Source organism: Pleurodeles waltl, chromosome 1_1, assembly GCF_031143425.1.
Source record: "Pleurodeles waltl isolate 20211129_DDA chromosome 1_1, aPleWal1.hap1.20221129, whole genome shotgun sequence".
NCBI lineage: Eukaryota > Metazoa > Chordata > Amphibia > Caudata > Salamandridae > Pleurodeles > Pleurodeles waltl.
In genome coordinates, this window is record NC_090436.1 from 712,555,204 (window position 1) to 712,580,182 (window position 24,979).

The 24,979-nt window shown below is 42.5% G+C and overlaps 1 protein-coding gene across 1 annotated transcript in view; it reads right to left on the bottom strand.

Moving 5' to 3' along the window:
• Positions 1 to 24,979, bottom strand: part of FBN2 (fibrillin 2) — a 1,006,102-nt gene that overhangs the window by 393,939 nt on the left and 587,184 nt on the right. The window contains exon 14 of the mRNA XM_069227289.1: positions 10,096 to 10,218. Within this exon, the coding sequence (XP_069083390.1) occupies positions 10,096 to 10,218 (123 nt within the window). The remainder of the gene's footprint in view (positions 1 to 10,095; positions 10,219 to 24,979) is intronic.

Genomic DNA, 24,979 nt, shown 5'->3' on the forward strand with positions numbered 1-24,979 from the left:
CTAGATCACCCACCAAGGCTTGAGGCAAACAAGATAGGACAAAAAGTAAAAATAACAGGCACAGGACTAAAATGAGAGACAAGCCCAATGAGCCCTCAAAAGATTCCAGGATAGAGCCACACAGGTGACGAAGGAGAAAAAGGAGAAAAAATAATACAACCACTATGATGATAAACAATGACCAATGGTGCCCACTGAACAAAATGAAGTGGCCTCATAAGAACATGGAACAACCCAGCAAAACATGCCAATGAATGAAGGAAAGAATAGGAAACCCAGGAATCAAAACCACAAGAGTGATTATGCCACTTAACAAACGTAGGACCACAGCCCTAGTTAGGATCGAAATCCAAAAAGAATCAGAAGCGGAACAAGAAGGCAAATGCCAGCCATGACCTGAACAAGTGGCCTGGCAACCCATGCCTAGATCAAGGCAAGCAGGAAAAATCAGAGTCACTAGAAGGCTGTACTAGTGAGAGAAAACAGAGATAGCTGGAAATATAGACTGTTAACTCAGCAGAGAGCTCCTCCTGTCCAGGCACTAACCCATCCCTATCCTGCCCAATTTCAAAGGGCTGGAGAAAATAGGTGCATTCAGGATGGCTGCAGGGCCTGCAGCCACGTGCCCTGGACCAAGTAGACAGGGACAGAAGACACTATCAATGCCACCTACCAAGTCATATCAAAAAGAAAGAAAAGGAAAAAAGTATGTACAACAGGGCAACAATGCTAGCATGGTGGAGGGAGGAAGATAAAGAGGCACAGACACAGAACAACAAAAAAGATGCTGGCCAAACAAACAAACAGAAGACAGGACATGTCAATGCACCACATAACCACATAACCAGGTAACACCTACTTCACAGGACACCACTAATGAGCCACATATCAGAGAAATCATTGGGATCATAACATCAATCAATCATGGATTTGTAGAGCACGGCTAATCATCCATAGGGTCTCTAGGTGCTGTTTGTGGGCATGCTGCTCAGTCGAAGAGCCAGGTCTTGAGGTCCTTCTTGAACTGCTTCAGTGATGCGAATCAATCAATCAATAACATGATTAACTAAAGCTTTAATAGCTGCAGCACAATGAGAAAAAGTTACCAGAACTGAAAGGACAAGATGAGACACTGCACATCTGCAAATCTAGGGAAATGTCATACTAGCCGTGAACTACAGTACATGAAGATCAGACAAGTATACGATAAATTATCCAGCACCCAGTGGCAATGGTCCAAGCTTGAGAGTGCAAAAAACAAGAACGAGCTGATATACAGTCAATCAGAAATCCATTGACTTTTTTGTTATTAATCAGAGAAATCCTTGATACATCTTGTGATTGATTAAACTTTGAAATACACATATGACTATTCCAACAGCAGGACCTGAATTCTTATCCATTGTAAATAACAGATATTACTGCAAGTGAAATCAAACGGATCAGGATATGTTGATGGGACTTGAACACACAATCTGCTAAGCACCATATCTGTATAAGGTGAGCACCCAACTCATTGGACAAAACTGCCAGCTCCAAACAGCACTCAACCACGAATTAAAATCTCTCCAGAGGTCAGCAAGGAAAATGAAAGGTATTGGTCTTGCACACTATAGAGAGACCATTAAAAAAGACTGTGATTGAACAGATCATTGAGCTAATATGGGGTGATACTCAAGCCTGCAAACTGCAAGTGTAAGGCAGAGACCTTAACCATGAAGCTAAATAAACCTCACAGTTTCCAAGGCAAGTTTGTGATTACCAGAGTAATGATACTCCACCAAGCAAGTAGGTGGCCATGACTACAATGCAAAGCACTCAAAATCTAGAAACCCAATTCTGAACCCAGCAACCTATCAGCACCATGCAAAGGACAAGCAGCGTGTTTTTCGACAACACAAGATCTGCCATATGAATGTCAGACAGAACAACAGGGTATTCCCCCATGAAGTGTACCATATGCCCACAATTCGAAGTGCTACAACATCCACCTAGAAGGAGAGAAATCCCTTTGTGTATGCAGAGAAGTGAAACAACGAAACATGGAGACCTGGAGACAATGACTGGCCCAGCACTGTGAGCCAAAGCCCTCACAACAGTACTAAGAATGCCCCACACAAACAAAAGTATGGCATCTGTGAGCAAAATGCTGGGGAAAAGGTAGGGAATAAAGTAATATGCAAAACAAAGAGGAAACTTGTGAAATAAGGTGACATAGATAGCTGGTCATCAGAAAGGCGGGCATCAAACCCATGAGACACACATTTCAAACATTATCAAAGTTGAACAGAAAAAAACATGTGGCAAAAACAAAAAACATTGTCCATTGGAGGGCAACTACTAGAGTTGAAAGTGTAAAGGAAGCAAAAGAAAGCAAACCAGCCCTTATTTGACAAGGTGCAAGAGGTGACATTGTCTTTAAAGAGGACAGACCAAACGGGGTGGGCTGAGAGGAGGGAATACTAAATAGTGAAAGGCAGGGTTTTTAAGTGGGTTTTTCAAGGGGAACAATTGAATTACCTGTGATTAGGGTAAGGACTCACTTTACGTTAGGACTGTGATAGGTAAGATGGGTTAGGTGGTAATGCCCAGCTTTTGAATAAATAATGCCCACAGATTTTAGACTTTTTTGGAGCAGCTGATTGGTTAGTTTTCTGAATTTTCAAGTATGTGCATAGGGTGCAACAAGGATTGCTGCAGTGTCCAGTTGAAAGCAATTTCAAATTTCCTTTTTGTTTTTGTGGATGCCTGTAGATACTACTTTGTGTTATCTATCATATTTCTGGGCATGGGCAAGGGCGCACACTGCCTTCATCTCAGCAAACGTTTCCCATTGCATTGTGGTAAATGGGTAAATACAAGCAGCATTTCAATCACCCCTTAAATATCTGCTCCTTCCTGATGAAGAAGGGTAATTACCCAGAAGCATGTATCCATGAATACACTTGAATACCACCAGTGGCTGCAGCACCTGACAGAGAACACTTCCTTACTTGTGGGTTACTGAACGTATTATGAGCTGCATGCACCAGAAAGCAATAGAACACATCTGCTGAGATTGTAGCCATGCGCTTCCTCCCACACTATACTGTTAAAACTCCTCCTGGAGTGTATTAGCTGATGAGTTTTGGGATGCACATGAGTGATTTTCCTGCTTGTGAGTTACTGAAATTACAATAAATTGTATTTACCACAATGCAATGGGAAATGTTTGCTGATATGCCACCAGTGTACTCTCTCCCATACCCCCACACTGTTAAAGCTCCTTCTGGAGTGATTAGGCTGACAAGCCTGGGGGTGAACCTGCATACTTTGTTTTAGTACTGACCTGATGAAGTACAAGCAGTATTTCAAGCACCCTAAAGAGTTGTGTTTCTTCCTGCTGAAGAAAAACAATCACCCACAAACATGTGCAGGAATACACAGAAATAGCAGCACTTGCTTCACCATTGATCGTGAACACTTCCTTATATGTGAATTACTGAAATGATCATAAACAACATTTAGTAGAAAGCAGTTGGGAACTTTTGCTGAATTGCCTGCAGTGGGCTCCCTTCCCACCGGGATTATTTCTGGGCATGGTTTGCTTTACGCATTGTATTGCATCTGCTTTATCTGATGTTTCAGGTTTGTATCATCAATGTGTGTTCAAGTTGATCAGGTGAAAAAATTGGTGCAATATTGTGGATTGGCTGGTAGTTCTTAATGGAACAAGTATTAAGGGTAACTTGTTACTGGCTGGCGCTCATGGTCGACAGGAGAAGTGGAATATGTCAAAGGGAGAATGGAACAGAGATCCGGTATTTGGCTTCGTACTCTGTGAATCTGTCTGTTATATGGCTTCAGATTATCACTGTCCCTTCTCACTTCTATTACACAAGGGCCTTGATTACACGAGGTGCGTAAATTCAGCTGGCCCAGTAAAAGTAATTTGGAGGTGGGTACTTAGAACCTCGTAATTGTGAAAGTTGTTTTTTCTTTCTCACCTTAAATGCAAATTGAACTAAATTTACACTAATCTAGACTCTGTTTAGACTGTCCTCCATTTTGCACCAGTGTCACAATACATCATGTGATGACTGTTGTTGTTTTTATTCTAAATGAAGAATTGCAAGATTCGCACTCATAAACAGAGAACGTTTCCAGAGACTCTCCCTCACTGTACTTAACCAAGGACATTTCAAGTATCCCAGGCCACTGCCATGCAATATATCAATAGAGACTCTTGAATAAACTGTGAGAATGACTGAAATCCAATGTACTTCTAACATTAAAGAATCTGCAAAGGTATTATGTAGTTCCCTATTGGTGAATATCCTGAGAAGGAGGTACCTTTGTAGAAGGTATGAATGTCTTTCTCTGACGTCCTATAAAAGGGCAGGTAGATTTCTGTACCCCAGAGGCCCTTATTCTCCACTGCTAGAAGGCAACTCTATGCCAGATTGTACTTAGAACCGTACAGAGTTCTTTGTTTTTGTGATACGGACACATTGCTGCTAAATTTGCTTATGGCATGTTTGATGTACATGCCTATTAACCATGTTGGTGTGTTGGACATCCGGGGTCCGTTTGATGCAATGGTGCTCGTGTGCGTCGGGCGGCTCCCAGCCATTAATGCACACGGGACTGGAAATTTCAAAGAAACAGCCTTGGGAGATGGGGAAAAGTTTCCACATATCCCGAGGCTGTCTCTGTTGTTTCAGGGAAATGACAATCAGTGCATGTGGTGCGCTGACATTATTTAATGAAAACCGAAAGTGGAATAAGCTGATCGGCTCATTGCACGTTCTCTGCATCGGTGCTCGTGGCCTATCTCAGCCTCTGAGCCAGATGGGAGAGGTATCGTTGGAAAGTGGGGTATCTCCCCTTTCCAATGGTACCCCTCCCTAGTGGATTCCTGCTTGGCGATCACCGCAGGAAGGCAATCCCCAAGCAGGAATCCTAGACACCATGTAGGGAGGAGCAGCCCATAAGGCAAGGGCTTTTGCTCCCCCCTTAATTTGTTTGGGCAAATTCAGTCTTTCGGGCAAAGAGCGCACTAGATACTAGGGACTATTGTTTTGAGAATATTTAGGGGTGGGGACTGCCCAAAATGGGAATGCTCCCAACTCCTATAATAAATGGGCACAGTCTTTCTGCCCTCCTTGGGTGCAGATGGGGGTTATTCCCCTGATCTGCCCCCCTCGGAGGGCATAAAGCTCACTAGGCAGCAGGGATTTTTTGTTTTTATAAAAGAGTAGTGGGGCTGGCCACAATGGGCATGGCCATGCCCCCACCCAAAAAAATGGGACTAAAGTCTTACTGCCCCCCGGCGGGCAGATGCAACAATAGCCATGATCGCCCACCCCCTGGGTGGGGCAGAGAGCCCAGTAGGTACCAGAGATATATTTTTTTTAAGTATCTGGGTAGGTCTGCCCAGAATGGGCATGGCAATGCCCCCTAAAATTGGGCAAATTTTTTCTGCCACCCCTGGGGAGCAGATGGGGTAATAACCCATGATATTCCTCCTGGGGAGCAGAAAGCCCACTGGACACCAGGGAATATTTTTCTGAAAAAAAGAGGGGTGGGATCTGCTCACCACCATCGGGATAGTTAGGTCCCCACCCCAACTGAAGGGAGCAATAGTCTTTCTGCTCTCGCTGTGGCCTAAAGCATCTCATCCCAATGGCAAACAGGAGGACATTTGACTCTTTTGAGTGTTGATTTTGCATGTGGGCCAGGAGAGCTTGGCTAACTCCCAATATTGACCCATTTGCAATGGTGAAAGACTGCAATTTTTGGGCTTGGGTATGCTGCTGCCTGGAAAAACCTACTAGACCCAGACACTTCTGAAAACTAGACAGGCTGGTGTGTTTTGCATACACCCCACACTATTTTCTTACCCAGAATGCCCTGCAAACCTTCTACTTTGCCTGAAGTGATTCATTTTCCCTATATTTCTCTGAAGGAAACTTACCGAATCCACAGGAATCCACAAAATGTCTACCATCCAGCTTTGCCCCATCTATACCAGCAAACATTCTGGCCCACTTGTGTGACTGGACCTCATGTTAGCAACAAGAACAGATCAAACAGTGGTCAATAGAAGTCTCCATGCAAGCACTCCCATTGTCCTTGGTTTGATCTGTTCCTGTTGCAGCACTAGGCCCAGCCACACAACTGGGCAGCGTTTTTATTGACACAGGTGGAGCAAAGCTGGGTGGTAGGAATGTTGTGGATTCCTGCTATTCCAGACAGTTCCATCACAGAAATGTAAGGAAAGTGTGTGATTTCGGCAATGTTAGAGGTTTGCAAGGCATTGTGGATATATAAAACCTAATGGCATCCATGCAAGACATGCCATCCTGGATTCCCACAAGTGTCTAATTTTTTACAAATGTACAGGTTGGATAGGTTTCCCTAGGTCATGGCTGAGCTAGGGTCCAAAATCTAGAGCTACCCACATCTGAAAAAGAAGGTCAGTTTTGGGTGGAAAAATGTGCTGTGTCCATGTTGCATTTTGGGCCATTTCCTGTGGTGGGCACTAGATCTATCTACAGAAGTGAAGTACCATATTTATCTGGAGACTTGTAGGAGCATAGAACAGTAGAACATTTGTTATTACCAATTGGATTTCGCTGTATTTGTGACTTTCACATGTAAGCCAGTGTATAAGAAAGATTAATTTCTGAAAAATACCCTCCAAATCAGACGCTAGTACGGGTACCTAAAAATTCAGAGATCTAGAAATAATCACTGCTCCTAAACTTTATATCCTGTGCCCATTTCAGAAATGCATAAGTATCTTTGATATCCATTTTTCACTCTGCCTGTTTTACTATAAGAATTGGTCTATACTCGGTACTCAATGAAAAGCCATTGTGTGGTGCAGCTCAGTTGTTCGCTCTGGGAAGCTTGGGTTCTTGTTGAATCTACAAACCCTATATATCCCAGCAACCAGAAGGGTCTAGGGCACGTAATCATATATTGCTTTTGTCAATCTGCCATTGTGACTAAAAGTTACAGATGAAAATATTTTCACAAATGCCTGTTTTTTCCTAGTCATTTTCAATATTTATTTTTTTCAAGTTATTTTCCTTGGGTAAATCTTGAGGGATCTACACATATGATCCCTTGCTGAATTCAGGATTTTGTCTACTTTGTAGAAATCTATAGCTTTTTTGGATCACACATGGGTTTTATACTGGTTTCCACCACAAACTGGAAGTAGGTTCAAGGCACAAAAAAGGAGAAATAGATTACCTGTTAGAAAAATGCCAAATCTGTAGTAAAAAAATAGTTTTTTTGATTCAGCTCTACAGGTGCCTTAAAGATTGTGACTCTTGTACAGCAAACTGTTTGTGGGTGCCATTTTAGGGACTAACAGACACTTTTATCTGGAGCACTTTTTCTCAATTTTTTTAGAGAAAATCACTAAATGTTGCTCTATCCTGCATATTATCCTAGTCCCCTCAAGGGGAACCCACAAATCCTGGGCACCTTTAAAATCACCTGAATGTTGCAAAAAAGGATGCAGATTTGGGGTGGACAGCTGATGTGCACAAAAAGTTATGCGGACCTAAACGTGAATTACCTCAAATAGCCAAAAAAAAGCTTAGCTCAGGGGTGGAGGAGGGAGGCTTAGCTGCGAAAAGGTTAATTCTTATATAGAACTTCTAACCAATGATGCTGCTTGTCTGCCATTCTTACAAGAATGTTTCAGCATTTGCTATTGAACTTGATCTAATAGAAATAGTGACGGATCCTGTAGGGGAGCACCAAAGTCCGTATAGGGACAACAATGCTCCTGGTCCTATTTCAGGTGTGCCTATAAGCTGGATTTAAGGATATTTAGGATAGTTTGCGAGCCCACACAATCAATACCTAAGACCCTTAAATGTTGTCTAGATGTGCTTCCTACTAAGTAAAAGCCTGGTTGAGTGAGACATTCTCATTTATGCTGTGTCTGGCACGAACATTACACAATCTCCCTTATGCTACACTGAGGCTGTGGCAAATTTGCTATTCTGCTTCAGTAAAGGCCTAATGACGCCTTCCTACACTAGATTGTAAGTAGAATATGCATTAAAGTGCTTAATAGCTGAGATGTGGGTTGCTAATACAATAGAGTAAAAAGGGTTGAGTGGACCCTGATGTAACTTAGGAAAGTGAGCCCCCATCCGCTAGTTCATATTTAAAAAAAACAGGCCCTTATTGGGAGAGAAGTGGACCACTCACACTTCTGGGACCCGGTGCCACGGCACCTGCTGCACTGTTGACAGAGACGCCTTGCGGTGAGAGTGGTACTCTTGGCTGAAGGGTGGGCTGTGACAAAACATATCTGCAGGTCTGCACTGCGCTGGCTTAGAAAACAGACTGACTTAGCAAAGTCTACACGTGTTCAGAAAGCACGAAAGATGAGTAAAACAAAGCTGCGGTTAGGCTACTTTGCTGTACAATTGATTTATGGCTCCTCCGTGGGTGCTACTTACAAACAGTGTTCTGTTCTTGTGTGAAGAAAATAAATCTCGTTGTCAGAAAAAGGCGCTTAAAACAATATATGGCACAACTAAGCTTGTTCTGTAACCACTTTGCTTTCAAATGTTTGCATTTAGTGTTTTCTGAAATCGACGCAGCTTTGAAAGAATTCCAGATGGCGAAGGATTCATAAAAGGTTGTGTAATCGCAGAAGAGCACATAACTGAAGTGGGGACTTTTCTTTTAAGGGCGCACGGAGACTCTATGCCTTTGAAGAGAGGCTTGACATTACTGCCCTGGCTGCTATTCCCACGGACGACGCACTATTTTCATACTATTTCCCATCATTATTACTAAATTGAATTTGTCATCCCATTCAAAGCTTCGTCATGTTTAATCAGTTCCTCAAATGTATATTTTGCTTAAACTGTATGTCTCCCTGTTTCGCCTCTAGAATTCAGGGAAATGGAAGCTTGCAGAATCAGCAGGAAGATGATGCTGAAATTGCTCATTCGACCATGCCAGTAAATAGTCAGCAGCTGGCATTCAGCTGCCTCGAGCTGGCTGGCATTTAGGAAAGGTTTTCTCAAGAGTGCACCAACTGTGTACTGTGAACAGTGGTATTTGAAACATGAAACACGCATGTATTACAGAGAGTTTGTGGAAATGCTTGTTTCTACAGTTGCTGAGTTCTGCAAGTGTTAACACCATATTTTATAGCTTTTTCTTGTCTCGTGCCGTTGGGTTCATCCCTTGGGCTTTGTCAATGCCTGTTTTCTTTTGCCGCGTTACTGTAAAACTTTATTGTTATGGGAAGTGCTGGACTCTTACGTATAGAAACAGCTACAAGCAAAAACATTTGGTTTCACAAAGCACGCATTGTCATACTAGTCCTTCTCACTGAATGGAACTACATTGTGTGCCCATGTGCTCCTTATTAAATGGCAGAATGGTGCCACGTTGGCCAATGGCTGAAGGGGGCTGAGCCTTGCTGTGTGTTGTATAGGGCAGAAGAACAATGTTACTGACACAATGGCAGACAAATGGATGAAAAGAGCTGGAAAAAAAGGTCCTATAAGTAAAAACACTATAAATGAAGCTAGACGTAAAAAGGAGAACATTTATCAACACTGAAACAGCAACAATACCTCAGAGGATCAGACACAGTGTACATTGCCAGATTAAAAAATGGACAGATTTGCTTTCGCTGATACAGTTTACCTTCTTTTTATTATTGTCATAACACATATGCCACAGATGAGTGCCCACAAGGTCTCAGCTCATAGATACAGCAGATCGTATTCATAGTAACTTGCAGCATCGCCACAATAGTGCATCTTTCCATCACAAAGTCTCATGAGGTTTACTTATCTGTGTGTTTCTGCCATGCACCCCATATTTTGACAAAATCCTTAGGCAGTCCTTAGGCAACCCATACCCTTTAATACTACTCTTTTTGAATTCATGCACCAATCAATATCTAAAATTTCAACCTTTGCCTTTCAAACGTCCAGTAATATTTCAATGTACAGACACACCACTGATTCTGTGGTGGGCCATCTATATTCTGCCCCATTCACCTGCCTTTTGCAGGCACCCTTCTTAGTGGGACAGTAATACACAGACGATGATACATACCAGTACAGTAACGCCCATTTGATGCAAGTAAAAACCCTGGTTTGCAGATGCACTTGAAGCTGCCATCTTCATTTATGCACATTCCATTAAGACACATGTTGGTAGTAGCACATTCATCATGATCTGGAGAAACAAGAGTATATGTCACAATTCATTATTAATGGATGATGTTCTTTACCAAAAATAGATTGTGATCATTCATATTTAACCTTCTTATTCCTCAACAATATGTTTTTGATATTTGCATTGTGATCTTAGAAATTGGGTCTCTAGTTGGCAGAGGTATGCACCTTGCCAAGTAGGCACCACAATCCTAGTCCGGGTAAATCAGATACACAACCTACATTAAACTATGCTCACCCCCTGGAAGCTTGGCACAAAACAGCCAGGCTTAACTTAAGAGGCAATGTGTGAAGTATTTGTGCAACACTGACATACAGCAACACAGTAAAAACACCACACAAGACTCTAGTTGAGAAACATTGAGAATATTTTTCTGAGTAAAACAAGACAAAAACTAACAAAATCCAATCAGTAGTATTCAAGATATTAATTTTTAAAGATGAAACTAAAATTAGCGCTAAGAATTCACTAGCAGCTGAAGGGTTACTTGAGGATGCGAGGGACCGGTGCAAAATCAAAGTTCATGCCAAATGCGAGGGAGGGTAGGCCAGATACAAAACCTATGCAGGGTCCGCTGAAAGAGTACCTTGGTTGCAGAAAACATCAAAGAGGAGCAAATGCGAAGGCAATGAGTTAATATTTTCCTCGAAGTCGGGCCACTGTGTCATCATCAAACCTTGCACTCAGGTCCCGAGTCGGTGTAGAACTCCATTGAGATGAATACAATGCGTCGTCGTCGAGCCACGCGGACCATCATCATTAAGCCATGCAGGCTGTGGATCCGCTGTCGTTGAGTAGTCATTGCGTCAGAGTAGCGTTGCCCCAATTTTTCAAATGGAGTTGGGTTGATGCATCGGTTCTGAGGACCAGGACTGGAAGAGGGCACCTCAGGCAAGGGGAGGACTCACAGAGTCGAGCAGCACCAGGAGAGTTGTAGGCAGCCTTTGATGTCCCTGAGACTGGTAAGGTAACCCCAATGTTAACCTATGGAGAGGTATGCCTTGTAGGAGTGAAAAACAAATTTAAAAGTTTTTCACTACCCAGACATGTTAAATTTAAAAGCACATACCCAACCTTTTAAATATACTGCACCCTGCCCTTGGGACTAAGTAGGGCCTACCTTAGGGATTATCTTATTTTAATAAAAATGGAGGTTTGGGCCTAGCAAGTGGGCGCACTTGCCAGGTCGAAATGGCTGTTTACAACTGCACACACACTCTGCAGTGGCAGGCCTGAGACATGTTTGAAGGGCTACTGTAGTGAGTGGCACGATCAGTGCTGCAGGCTCACTAATAGCATTTAATTTACAGGCCTTGGACACAATTAGTGCAATTTACTAGGGATTTACAAGTAAAATAAATATGCCAATTGTGGATAAGCCAATGTTTCCATGTCCATGTTTCCAGCACCCACACTTTAGCACTGTTCAGCAGTGGTAAAGTGTACAGACTCCTGAAGCCAGGAAAAGTAAAGCTTGAAAAACAAGAGATCAGAAGGCAAAAGTTTATGGGGAAACCATGCCAAGGATGCCACGTCTAACATGTGTCCCCCCAGGTGAAACTGGGGAAAGCTACCCAACACCTTCAGAGTTCTTTTCACTAAGGCAGAATAACCTGGAGAGACCATCAGCACTGGCAAGGTCTGTTCCAGGATGGTGTTCCACTGCAAAGTCCATTCCCTGTAGGTATATGGGCCACCTCAACAGTTTAGGATTCTCACCCATCTTCTACATTAACCATCTGAGGGGCCTGTAGTCTGTCTGAACCCAGAAATGAGTACCAAACACATATGGCTTCAGCTTCTTCAGTGCCCAGACCACAGTAAGGACTTCCCTTTCAATCATGCTCCGCCACTATTCCCTGGGAAGTAGAACTACTGATAAAGGCTACAGGTTGATCATGGCCCTCTTCATTTAGCTGGCAGAGCATGGCCCCTATGCCATGCTCTGAGGCTTCCGTGTGCACAACAAATTCTTTGGAGAAATCCAGGACCTTGAGCATGGTTGCCATGCACATGGCTTCCTTTAGGTTGTCAAAAGCTTTCTGGCATGCCTCTTTCCAAAACACCTGACGTGGCTGCTTCTTCAAAGGCAGCTCTGTCAAGGGGGCAACAATGGTGCCATATCCCTTGATGAATCTCCTGTAGTACCTGTGAGGCCTAGGATGGCTCTCACTTCTACCAGGGTCTTGGGGGGTTCCACACCAGAATGGTGCCAATTGTGGGTTGCAAGGGTTGCACCTTCCCACCTCCTTCCTGGTGTCCCAAGTAGACCACAGAGACCTGCCCTATCTGGCACTTACTGGCCTTGATAGTTCATATGCAGGACCCTCAAAGGGTTCCTAGGAGTTTTGAGGTCCACCATTTAGGTGGCATCGCTCTTGTGCTCCTTCACTTTACAAGGCCCAGACCAACGGTCTTGCAGGGCTAGAGCTTCACTGGCTTCATTACCCACACTTTTTGCCCAAGCTGAAACTCAACGAGAGTGGTAGTCTGGTCATACATCCTTTCATGTCCTCCTGGTTAGCCTCCAGGTTCTCCTGTGCATGCTTCTGGAAGTGGGCTGTCTGGTTAAGGAATGCAAGCATGTAGATAACTACATACTGGGCTGGCTTCTTGGAAGTTTGCTCCCAGCCTTCCTTAACCAAGCAGAGAGGTCCTCTCACAGGGCATACATATAGAAGTTCAAAAGGGATGAAGCCTACCCCCTTCCATGGAACCTCCCTGTATGCAAACAAAAGCCATGGCAGGAGGACATCCCACTTACGCCTCATGGGTTTGGTTAGTCCCATAATTGTGCCTTTAAGGTTACAGTTGAACCTTTCAACCAACCAATTGGTTTGTGGGTGGTAAGGAGTGGTGAACTTATAGGCCACCCTATACTCCTTCCACATGGCCTTCATGTAGTTGGACATTAAGTTGGTAATTCTGTCAGATACCACCTCCTTGGTGAAACCCACATGGGTAAAAATCCCCATGGGTGCTCTGGTCATGACCGGTGCAGTCACTGTCCTTAGAGGGATAGCTTTCAGGTACCAGATGGCATGCTCCTCAAAGAACAAAACAAATCTGTTGTCCATGGGTGTCTTGGGATCCAGAGTCCCTATAATATTGATGCTAACCCACTCAAATGGGGTGCTAACAACAGGAAAAGGTGGGGGGGATATCATTACACTTCCTTCTGACTTGCCACTGGCCTGTCAGTTAGGACAGGACCTACAGTACACATCTGAGGCCTTCCTCATTTGAGAGCAATAAAAGTTGGTGATTAGCTTGTCAAAGGTCTTGTCTTGCCCAAAAATGACCTTCCAGTAGCACATAATGAGCCAGACCCAGTAGGAAGGCCCTTAAGTGCTGGGGTACTAGCAACAAACTTGTTGCCCAGGCCCAGGAGACTTAGGCTCACTATACAGGAGACCATTCTCCCAGTAAATCAGGTGAGAGCTAGAGGTGACACCAGCTGCCTGCTATTCGGCCTACTTCTGGAGACCCACAAGAGTAGGGCACTCCCTCTTCTCAAGGCAGAACTCCTCCCTGCTGGGTCCCCCTTCCTGCTGCTAGTTGGTCATCTCAGGCAGGTTCCCCATTTAAGCTTCCTCTTCCCCTGTGGGTAAGGGGCGTCCCCCTCTGGGTAGGCCTCCTCCCAGACCATAGGAATCTCAGGAGTGGTTTTTCTGGGCCCCTTGCCCGTCCTCTTTTTGACAGATGTCTTGACTATCCATTTAGGCTTCAAGTCTTCTTGACCACCCTGTCGGGCTGCCATGGACCATGTGGTCAGGCACATGCACATCTCCAAGTGTGACCTGAGATCCAGCTCCTTCCAGATGGTATGCTCCAGGTCGTTGCTCAGCAAATAATCCAAAGGCATGGATGGACTCACAGCTACTTTCAGTAGACCTGAAAACCTTCTTACTCAAAGGGAATCAGAGCCACTGGGTAGTGACTCTCACGGTTGTCAGCAGCAACAACTTGGTGGAATGTAATAGGGACTACCTGCTATGAAGACATCAGATGACATCTGACTGTTGTCAAGCTGGATCCAGTCACTCTGCCCATTGATGGACACTGGCTGACTGTACTTTTTAGTATTGTCAAGCATGAGTGTTCTCTGTACCATCTCTCCATCACCCAGGGACACTGCAGTCAATTTTACAATCCACCCAAAGCTATCTGGGGTAATCTCCTCCCCAAGCTCTACACTAGTTAGCCCCAGTGACTGCCCACCAGTTGGGGTTGTGCCCACTTGGGACACTTGGCATCTGCCTTGTAGTGCCCTTCTTGCTGACATTCATAGCACTTCATGGGAGCCTTTCCTGCAGACCTGTTCTGAGGAAACCATTTCTTCTTTTTCTGAGGGGGGGGGAAGCAAACTGTTTCCCACAGAACAGGTTTGCAGCTCCTTAGAGAACTCCTTACTCTTTTCTCCCCCCTCATTTTTTCAGAGAGGAGCCTGCCCACCCTTGGCGTGATTCCCACCCAGATATCTTCTTATGGACTCGGGTGCTGACCCAGCAGTCCACCTCCTTACCAAGCTGCCTGGGATTAGTGAGCTTACTATTCACAAGGTGAGACTGCAGATCTATAAAATGAATATTGAGCAGGTGTTCTGTTGCAAACAACTTGTACAGCCCCAGATAATCTTTTACCTCAGTGACCTTCACCCTACCATCCAGTGCCTTGCAAAAGGAATCAGGCTGTCCCTGAACTTCTGTATGTACTTCTAAGGGGTCAGATCAAACTTCCTGATTAGGGCCTTCTTCATGGCAAGATACCTCATCCTGTCTCTTCCTTTTAGAGCCAGTAGAGAGTCCATCACCTCACTATGAATGTGCTTTCATAGACTAAATCCCCAATCCTCTTCAAGGACGCTATGCATCTGTAGAGAAATTGCATAGTCCTCAAATCATTTGCCTAGGTCATCTCCCACCACAAAGTAAGACACCAGACCCTTTGGTATGTGGACCCTCCTGTCAGGGGGCACAGAAGAATTGATGCCACCATCACTGCTGGACTCCACCTGCCTGGCTGTGATGTCCAGCTCCCTCATGCTCAATTCCTGAGCCAACATCATTTTCCTTTCTCCATTGCCAATCTTTTTGCCTCCATCTCTTTCTCCAATTTGAGCTTAGCCAGCTCTACCTTTAATTTCCTCTCCTCTCTCCTGTCGCCCTGTTCCTATAGGGGTCAGGTCTTTGGATGGCATACTGGCCAAGCCCCAGAAGGGACCATCATTCCTGGAAGTAAGATGCTCTCCTCCTTGAGTGACAGCAGCCCAAGGCCTCCTCTTAGACCCTGGTCGGAATCATCTTCCACAGGCTCTTCCTCAGCCTTATTCTACTCTAAGGTCTCATTTAATGTACCATGGGCTTCTGAATAGGCTCTCATTGCCTTTTGTAACTCCACCTTCTTGGCGGAGCTCTTTACTGAGAGCCCAAAATCCTTGCAGTGATGAGCCATCAGGATACAAATGTCATAACTTGTTCACCTGAGATTTGACAGTTACACTTGACGTCACAATGATGATCTATATGTGACCATATTGACATTATACTGTGTGAATTACTAACGAGCTAACTGCAAAGTTGCGCACTGAAAGCCCATATTAAGGTGCATTTACTGTAGTCTATTAATTTGATGTATGCAGTCTAGACACATTCTAATTCAAATGTGATCACATATTTTGATTTCATATGTCTTCTTATGATAGGGAATCATTTTTATTGAAACTGTAAATAATCTCTTGATGATTGAGATTTAAATGTTGTATGCTGATGTTGAAAAATATATTACCCCATCGTATCTACTGACAATGACAAGTTATTTTACTTTTGCATTTTACTGTAACATGAATATTGACAAGACTTAATAACAATGGATTTGCAATTTTAATGTTTACATGTGTTTACTTAAAATGAATAAAATGTGCCATCAATTCTATTCTGCTCTACTTTAGCAATATTGATTGCTAGGCCTCAGACAAAATGTGGGAAAGCTGTTTTTCTTTTTGCTAGTATGCCATTTCTTTCCAGATGTCGTTCCCATAAAATGCTAGTTTGGAAATAGATATACTACTGTCTCATTGATAGAGAGGCTCAGAAAGTTACCTTGAGGATGGTAAACTGAGAAATGGAGAATGTGAAAACCAAACCAATTTGTTATTTGTTGCAAAGTTCTACAGGAGAGCAAAGATGGATGCCTTCCCATGACGGTCTTTGGAACTTCTCTTGATGTTGCAGATGCCTGTCGCATGATGTGCTATGATTGGAAAATGAAATCTTTTTATCCATATGGTGTTACCCGTGGACACATCATCATTCACTTTGGACTTTAATTTACCATTTCCACTTAGTTGGGAAAGAAGAGATCCTTTGGACTTTGAGAGGTACAAATCCCTTTGCCCCTGCCCGCACTTTCCCAATGCTGACTGAGGGAACTTAGATTTTCCCACGACCCATGAGAAGACTCTTGACTGAGCATTTAAGATGCTGACACCTTCCCTTTTGAGGGTCAAGCCTGCGTTGCATGTGCTCGCTCATGCGTATCGCAGCGAGACGCTTTTGTATTTAGAAAAGGGCTCGGAGCCCTGTCAGCTTCACGTTAGTGTTTTTTATTGGTTCGTGGGCTTGCCTAATAAAATCTGCTTGCTTTCATTAGTGGAAGGCAAGCATACGTCATGCCTTTTCCGGTGGCTAGCCCTCCTCGAGCGCAGCGACCCAGTACAGAAAACATGCAAGGCTCGCTGTTTTCCATTGGGCTCGTGGACTTCTTTTTCTCTAATTTACAAGCGCGATCTCACTTGGCAGAAGTCCAGCGCTTTACATCGTTAATTTCACTTTTTTGGGTTGTGTACACAAATGCACTTTTGCCCGATAGGTGAAAAGTCGGGTTAGGAGTTTACAACGCGATCAGCTCTAACATGAGCAAACGCGAGACCCGTTGCATTGTAAATGCTTGTTATCTTCTTTTTGCAAACCATAATTTGCTATATTTTGTCCCAGATGTCGTTTTTCCAAATTCTTTCTGTCCTTTAATTCCATTTTGCTTTTTGCCCCTATGTGTTGTAGCCCAGCACATGTTAATTAGTGACTTGATATTTCTTGCGATTCTTTTTGCTTGGCTAGCTAATTTAAATGACTCTTAGATTGCCTTCCTGCTTAGGAGAGTTGGTAAGCGTTTGTTTTCTGAACACCAGGTTCTTCTTCTGTTGTTCTGCATCGCTCTTTTTGAATATTTAGCTTGTCTTATGTTAGTGAGTCTAAACAATTTCCGCCGTTTAGGCCAAACTAAGGTAATACTGTATTTTTACAGTTTTGGTTTTGAGAATCATTTATATTAATGTGCGCATACATTTGTAATAAACCCTTTAACTTTATTTCTGACTTGGGATTTCCTTATGTGGCCAAATTGGTCATACTGTAAATGTTAATGTTGATTGATTGTGATGTTAACTTCTCTTCCCCTTTCTAGGGTGAAAAGATTTGTCAACCTCATTTAGAGCATTCTTGAAATGCTCAAGCAAATCCAAGCTCCCCTTGTGCGTGACTGTCTAGAGGAAATGTACCCACAGCCCAACTGTCATCCTCCCCAGATGTGTATTCAGAGACAGGCAGAGGAACTGAATGGTTAAAGTAAGAAAATGTCAACTTTTTAAAAGTGACATTTCCAGACTTACAATTTAAAATCCAACCTCTCCATAGGTTGTGATATTAAATTGTGAGTCCAGAGACATCCAACTCAAAAATACTATCTTTTCCCACTTGGAGTTACCATTAAAGGTTGCTTCAAGTTAACCCCAATGTTAACCTATGAGAGAGGTAGGCCTTGCAGTAGTGAAAAACAAATGTAATCATTTTTCACTACCTGGACATGTTAAACTTAAATGTAGACATCCAACTTGTTTAAATATTTTCCACCCTGCCCTTGGGGCTAACTAGATCCTACCTTAGGTGTGACTTATATGTAATAAAAAGGAAGGTTTGGGCATGGCAAGTGAGTGCACTTGCCAGGTTGAAATGGCAGTTTAAACCTGCACACACATGCTTTGTAATGGTAGGCCTGAGACAATCAGTGCTGCTGGCCCACTAGTAGCATTTAGCGTGCAGGTCCTGGAAACATATAGTACACATACAAGGGACTTACAAGTAAATTAATATGCCAAATGTGGATAGGCCAATGTTCACATGTTTAGAGTACAACACACCTGCACATCCTGCACAGGCCAGGTGTGCTAAAGTGCACAGATTCCTAAAGCCAGCCAAACTGAAGTCTAAAAACAGGATGTCAGAAGGCCGAAAAGGGGAAACCACACCAAGGATGCCAGGTCTAACATGCTATTTATCAAATCCAGTAAATAACAATACTTTGAGGGTTCATTATTTATCAGGTGTGAATAATAATGGCAAGTATGAGTGTTACCCTACAAATGGGCATTCTTTCAGATTTTGGAGCTGACTAAACATGTGTTGTCTCACTTGCTGATATGTATCAGATAAAAAAGCTAAACTGACTGTTCAAACAATTCAGACATCTGTAGAAGAAGGAGTTGGAATTCTATGATGAACTAGTAACTCAAACCACAAGATACTGCTTTCTCCTTCAAAAAGGTTAATGTTGGAGGATGGTACCTCCGATGGTAGTGCATTGATATGAAAGTCCTCATCGCAGGTTACAAACTTATTGGATATGCTGACGCCACGTTGACTATAAATGAACTTCTAATTCTCACCAATTGTATATTGTTCTTCCCCTGAGATTTCCCATTGCTCTGAGCTTATTATTACTGCCCTGTAGTGGTATAACTAGCCACCACTAGCAGTGCCAGGCATTCCAACAACCTTTAAAAAAGTATCTCATGTTAAGACATATTCATATCCACACACAAGTTCAGGCTTTCCACACTGATGCTACTGAATGAACAGGATGCAAAATAACATTGAAAAGGATACCATAGCAAACAATCACTGGCTCACATTAACTCTAAGTTAGTGTATACAATTAAATACTTAGATTGTGAGTGTTGGAAATTGCCCTTTTGTGCAGGGTTATCCACAAACCTTTTGCCTTCTTCCTCCTATTTTTTCTGATCTGTTTTTGCTGGTTTATAGTCTCTGCACACTTTACCACTGATGATCAGTGCTGAAGTGCAAGTGCTCCCTATGTAAATTTTACTGGTGATTGGTTTATCCATGATTGGCATAGCTGATTTACTGGTAAGTCCCTAGTAAAGTGTGCTAGAGGTGCTCAGAGCCTGTAAATCAAATGCTTCAGTCTGTGTGTGCAGTCTTAAACTGCTAATTCGACCTCGCTGGTGTACCCACTTGCCAGGCCCAAACCTTCCCTTTTATACATGTAAGGCACCCCTAAGGTAGGCTCTAGGTAGCCCCGGTAGCAACACAGTGCCGGGCTGGAGAGAGCACACTGTGCATGTGTGTTTGGCCGGCCGGCCGGCCGGCCCGAGACGGCCAGCCAAACATACATGTGCACTGAGAGGAGTGCACAGTGCATTCCCCTCAGTGCTCATGACCCCCATGGCCCGTCCCTTTAACAATGAAAGGAGAATAAACCATGCAATCATTGTAAAAGGATTTGCAGCAGTTGTTGCTGGTGGGGGCGTGATGCTCCTCCACCTTATCAGAGGAGCTGCCGCTACATAAAATACAGTAATAGAGGAAAGTGTTGGATTGTGCAGCAATGTATGCAACCTGTTTATTGCTATTTTTCTTTAAAAAAGTACACAATAGGAAACAAAGAGGAAATTAAGAATTAATTCATGTTAATGGAGTAATTGGTCTCCAGTGGCTTTGGTGGCTTTGGTGGCTTTGGTGGCTGGGTTGTTTCTTGTATCCAGAAATATTTGAATAAATCTGCTTGTTTGGATCACACCTGGTGTCGGACTTCATCGCCTTTTGACGACGACTTTAAAGAACACTGCAGTTAATTTGCTTGCCAGTTAGTGAAGAGTTTCTTGACTGCCCTTTTACAAAGATGAGAATTGTCTAGCGAGTCATTCCTGGTGGTGCATTTTGTAGGATAAGAAACGTCTCAACACTGCTTTGTTTAAACACATCAACATCTTATCGTACTCTTTGTATGTGTGTGCATAAGGCATCTAAGCACTCTAATATTTAGCCACATTCTTATCTGTGCCTCAACGGTTCAAGTGTATCTAAATCTGACAGACTTGAGAGCTCCTGCTTTCTTCAGCTATTCTGAGTGTGTCTATGACTATCTCAAGGTACTGTTTGCTTCAGTTGCACATAGTCCGCGTAAGCACTTTAAATTAAATATAGTTTAAATTTTGATCAGAAACATTTCTGTTGTGACTCAACAAGTTCTCAGCAGGTGCCTGACAGCCCACACACATCTTACTTCACCAGCTGGTTCGGCAGTGTGTCTTGCTGCTTAGCAACACCATTTGTTAGCGCATCTTAGAGGATTCTTTGTCGTTGCTGGGTAACGCAGGCCTGCACTTGGGGTAGCTTGTCAGCCTCCATGCACTCCGCCACTGCTACATATACTTTCTAGGGGAAATCTTATTTGAGCTCAGTCTACAGTGTACATTTGACCAGTGACACGCACACTTTTGTGGGAGTTTGCTTCAGCGTGCACTACATACTAGTGACATTCACACCTACAAATTGGAAGTCCAGCATCACAAACAGTGTGTTATTCATGGTCCTTGATTTCAGTGGAGAATACTAATGTGCACACCTCTACAGTCCTTTTACCAGTGGCACAAACACCTTTGTATGATTTTTGGCAGCACGCACTTCATTTCAGTGACTCGTACAATGTTGTGCAATTATCTTTATATCAGTGGCACATACCCACTTCTACCTCTCTACAAGTGTGAGACAATTCTGGTATAATTCCCGGAACCATAGAGCTATGTGGGTGTTTTTTTGGACACCAGTGAGCAGCATGAACTTAATAGTTTTTTCTTATTATGTATTTTAGTATTATATTGAGAGAATGTCTGATATAAAGACGAAGTCTGAAGAGTTTTCAGATGAGACTTTATTCCATCTCCAATGCTTCAACTGCCTATTCTCTTCACAGGTCTTCTCTCCAACCGTTCACCTCACTTCACAGCCTACTCTTCACCTCCCTCCCAACATTCCGATCAACCCAAAATATAACACAGGGGGAAAGGGTACAAGGGAAATACCATTCCTATACGTTGTTTACACTAACACATATTTGCATTAATATATTACTATAATTATGTAATAACATAATACTATACTATTGTGATAAACTAATACTATACTATTGTGATAAACTAATACTACACTAACTAACTACATCACAACACATCTTCCCCTTTAACGAATTTGATATAAGACATTGACTTTTGTCACTAAAAAGGTTATATGATAATAAATGACAGGTTGACCATTATTTGGCAACAGATTTAAATTATTTAGTCAAAATTATAACCATATTTATATTCATATATTAACTAATAAAATATCATTTCCAAATTACATCGTTTATGTTATATTGGAGGTCACTTCATAGTCCTTGTGCCATATTGGAGGATTGATTTGTCGAAGTCCCAACCTCCTTTGGCACTTGTTTTCCAGATAGTTTTTTGCCAATCCCTCCACCACAGATTCTTCCACCCCGTTCCCATTCTCTTCTTCACTAGATGCCGATAACTTGACAAGTCTGTCCATGCTCCAGCATTGACCATTATCTAGTATTACCACATTTTTCTTAACTTTATTAATGCGGAAAGGGCCCATGAATCTGGTGTCTTTCATGCCTGCCCGTACCCCACTATTAGGTTTCTTAACATACACTTGATCATTGATATTCCAATCCTGTTTTTTCGCCCCTTGTGTGAATTCATACCTACTTTTTATATTTATTTTGATGTTTGGAGATTCTAATATTACTACACCGGGTAGAGTAATTACATTTATCCCCACCCCCTAACCAGACCGGGAAGAATTTGGTACAAGGCTTTCTGCCTTTCAAAGCTGTAAATGGGGAAACATTTGTGATAGAATTGGGAGTGGTGTGATATGCCCACAACATATCCCTGATAGCATTCTCTACATTCAAGTGATTGATACTCGCTAGTTGAATGCAATCTTTGATCATACGATTCATCCTCTCTACTAGACCATTAGCTCTTGGACAATAAAGAGCTGTAGTAAGGTGTTTTACTCCAATGGATTCAAGGAAGTTCTTTATTGCCAAGGATGTCAATTAAACTCCATTATCCGTAATGAGACATTCCGGAATACCCTCTGCCGCAAAGGAGTCCTTGAGAAAATTAATAACCGCATCCGTATTTATTTGATTGACTAATTTGGTAGTTATCCAATGTGATCGGTAATCGACCAAAACTAAGCCAAATCTTTTACTAACTCCTGAAAGATTGATGGGGTCGATAATATCAAAGGCTACCTTAGCCCAGGGTTTATCAGGTACTTCAACAGGAGAAATCGGAATTTTGTGAACTATTTTACTTTTGTCACTAAGTGCACAAATTGAGCAAGTTTTAACTTCACGCTCAACCATAGCATCCATGTTGGGAAACCAAAACCTTTCCCTCAATCTAGCTTTGGTAAGGCTCCTACCTAAATGACCTTCATGAGCTAACTTAATGATCTTGAGTCTCAAATCTTGTGGTGGGATAATTTTGTCATTCCTGAATATTAGATTATTATGCTCATTGATTTTGTGCCTCACCTCCCAGTAATTGCTGATGATTTCCTCAACATTCTTCTTTGATGTTGGCCACCCATCCTTTGCCTTGGTCCTAAGTAAAGTTAATGACTCGTCCAGTTCTGACGCTGATATCCATTTCTCCCTACTGATTGAAGGAATGTTGATCATCATAACAGGGAATTCTTCAACTTCAAAGTCCTCTTTAATGTCTAATGGGACTCTGGATAAGAAATCAGCAGCTGTATTTTCGTTTCCAGGAAGGTATTCCATTTTAAAATAAAAATTCTCTAAACCTAAAATCCATCGAGCAATTCTAGGTGTGCTGTTGGGAAAACCTTTGGACGAGAAAATATAGATCAATGGTTTGTGATCAGTTCTCAAGTCAAATTGAATGCCCCATAAGAAAAATTTAAAATGTTTGATGGCCCAATAACACGCTAAAGCCTCCCTCTCTATGACAGAGTAGTTAGATTCTGCTTTACTCAGAGCCCTGGACGCAAAAGCTACAATCCTTTCATTGCCATCCACAATCTGAGACAAAGTAGCACCTAATCCCCGTTTGCTAGCATCCGTGGTGAGGATAGTTTTCCTTTTATGGTCAAAAGTGCATAGGCAAGGAGCATTAGATATGGCTAATTTAATTTCTTTGAAAGCATTTTCATGGTGTTCAGACCAGTCATATGGAACATGACTTTTGAGTAATTCTCTGAGACTAAATGATATCAAAGAAAAATTCTTCACATACTTTGCCATAAATTCGGCTAGTCCCAGAAAAGATCTTAATTCATCTTTATTTTTGGGAGCTTCCGCCTTTATCACTGCATCCACCAATGAAGACTTGGGTTTGAATCCATCTTTGGAAATTATGTGGCCTAAATACTCTACAGAATTAACTCCTATACCACACTTGTCTTTCTTCAAAGTAAGACCTGCTGCTTCCAACTTATTCAACACATTCATCAGATTATTCTTGTGCTCTTCCTCATTATTTCCATAAACTAGGATGTCGTCTTGGAAACAGAGTGTGCATTTAGCATCCCCAATAATGTGTTGCATGATTTTTTGAAATACTGCTGCTGCTGAGGCTAGCCCAAAGGGCATCCTATTAAACATAAATGAGCCGAAAGGAGTGGTAAAAGCAGTAAGTATTTTGGATTCAGGATGCAATTATACTTGGTGATATGCAATCGAAAGATCGAGTACCGAAAAGTAACCAGCTTCACCCATTGTGCTTAACAATTCATTAATTCTTGGAAGGGGATGCCTTTCTACCCAGATGTTCTTGTTCAAATCTCTAAGGTCCACACATAATCTAATGTCATTGCAATTGTTTTTCTTAGCTACGACTATGGGCGCTAACCACTCTGAGCATTCAATAGGTTGGATAATTTCTAAAGACTGCAGTCTTTCAAGTTCCCTTTTGACTGCATCTTTCAATAGATGAGGAATAGGTCTGGTTTTGTGAACTATAGGTTTATAATTAGGTTTCAGTTTGATTATGTGCTGAAAATTTTTAAGAAGGCCTAATTCTTCACGAAAAATTTCGGGCAATTTCTGAAAAATTTGATCATCAGCAGTAGAGGTGTCTACAACTAAAACTTGTTCGGGATCATTAGGATCTAACTTTATTCCAAGTTCCCTTTGATGTTGCCATCCCAGCAAACTAGACCCTTCCTCTACCACGTAACTTTTCCCGACTGTAGAGCGACCCTTAAAAGAAATGATTGCTTTGAACATGCCCCTGAGTAGAATAGGATCCTTATTGTAACCCTTAGGTTTGACATCCGGTTTAGTTAACTCAATCTCACTGTCATTCGTCACATACTTGAAATCATCAGCATTTACTATGGTGAACGGTGAACACGAATCAGCAAAGACCCTTATGTTTTTGTCATTAACCGATATAGTGCATTCAGGATATTGCGAAAAAGCAGCACCTTCACCTTTGACTTGAAGCACAATCTTTTTAATTGTTTGGGAGTTATCCTCCCACTTCTTATTATCGGACTCTACCCTGGTTGGATTCTTACATACCCTAGCAAAGTGGCCTCTTTTGTTACACTTCCTACAAACTGCCGGTTTT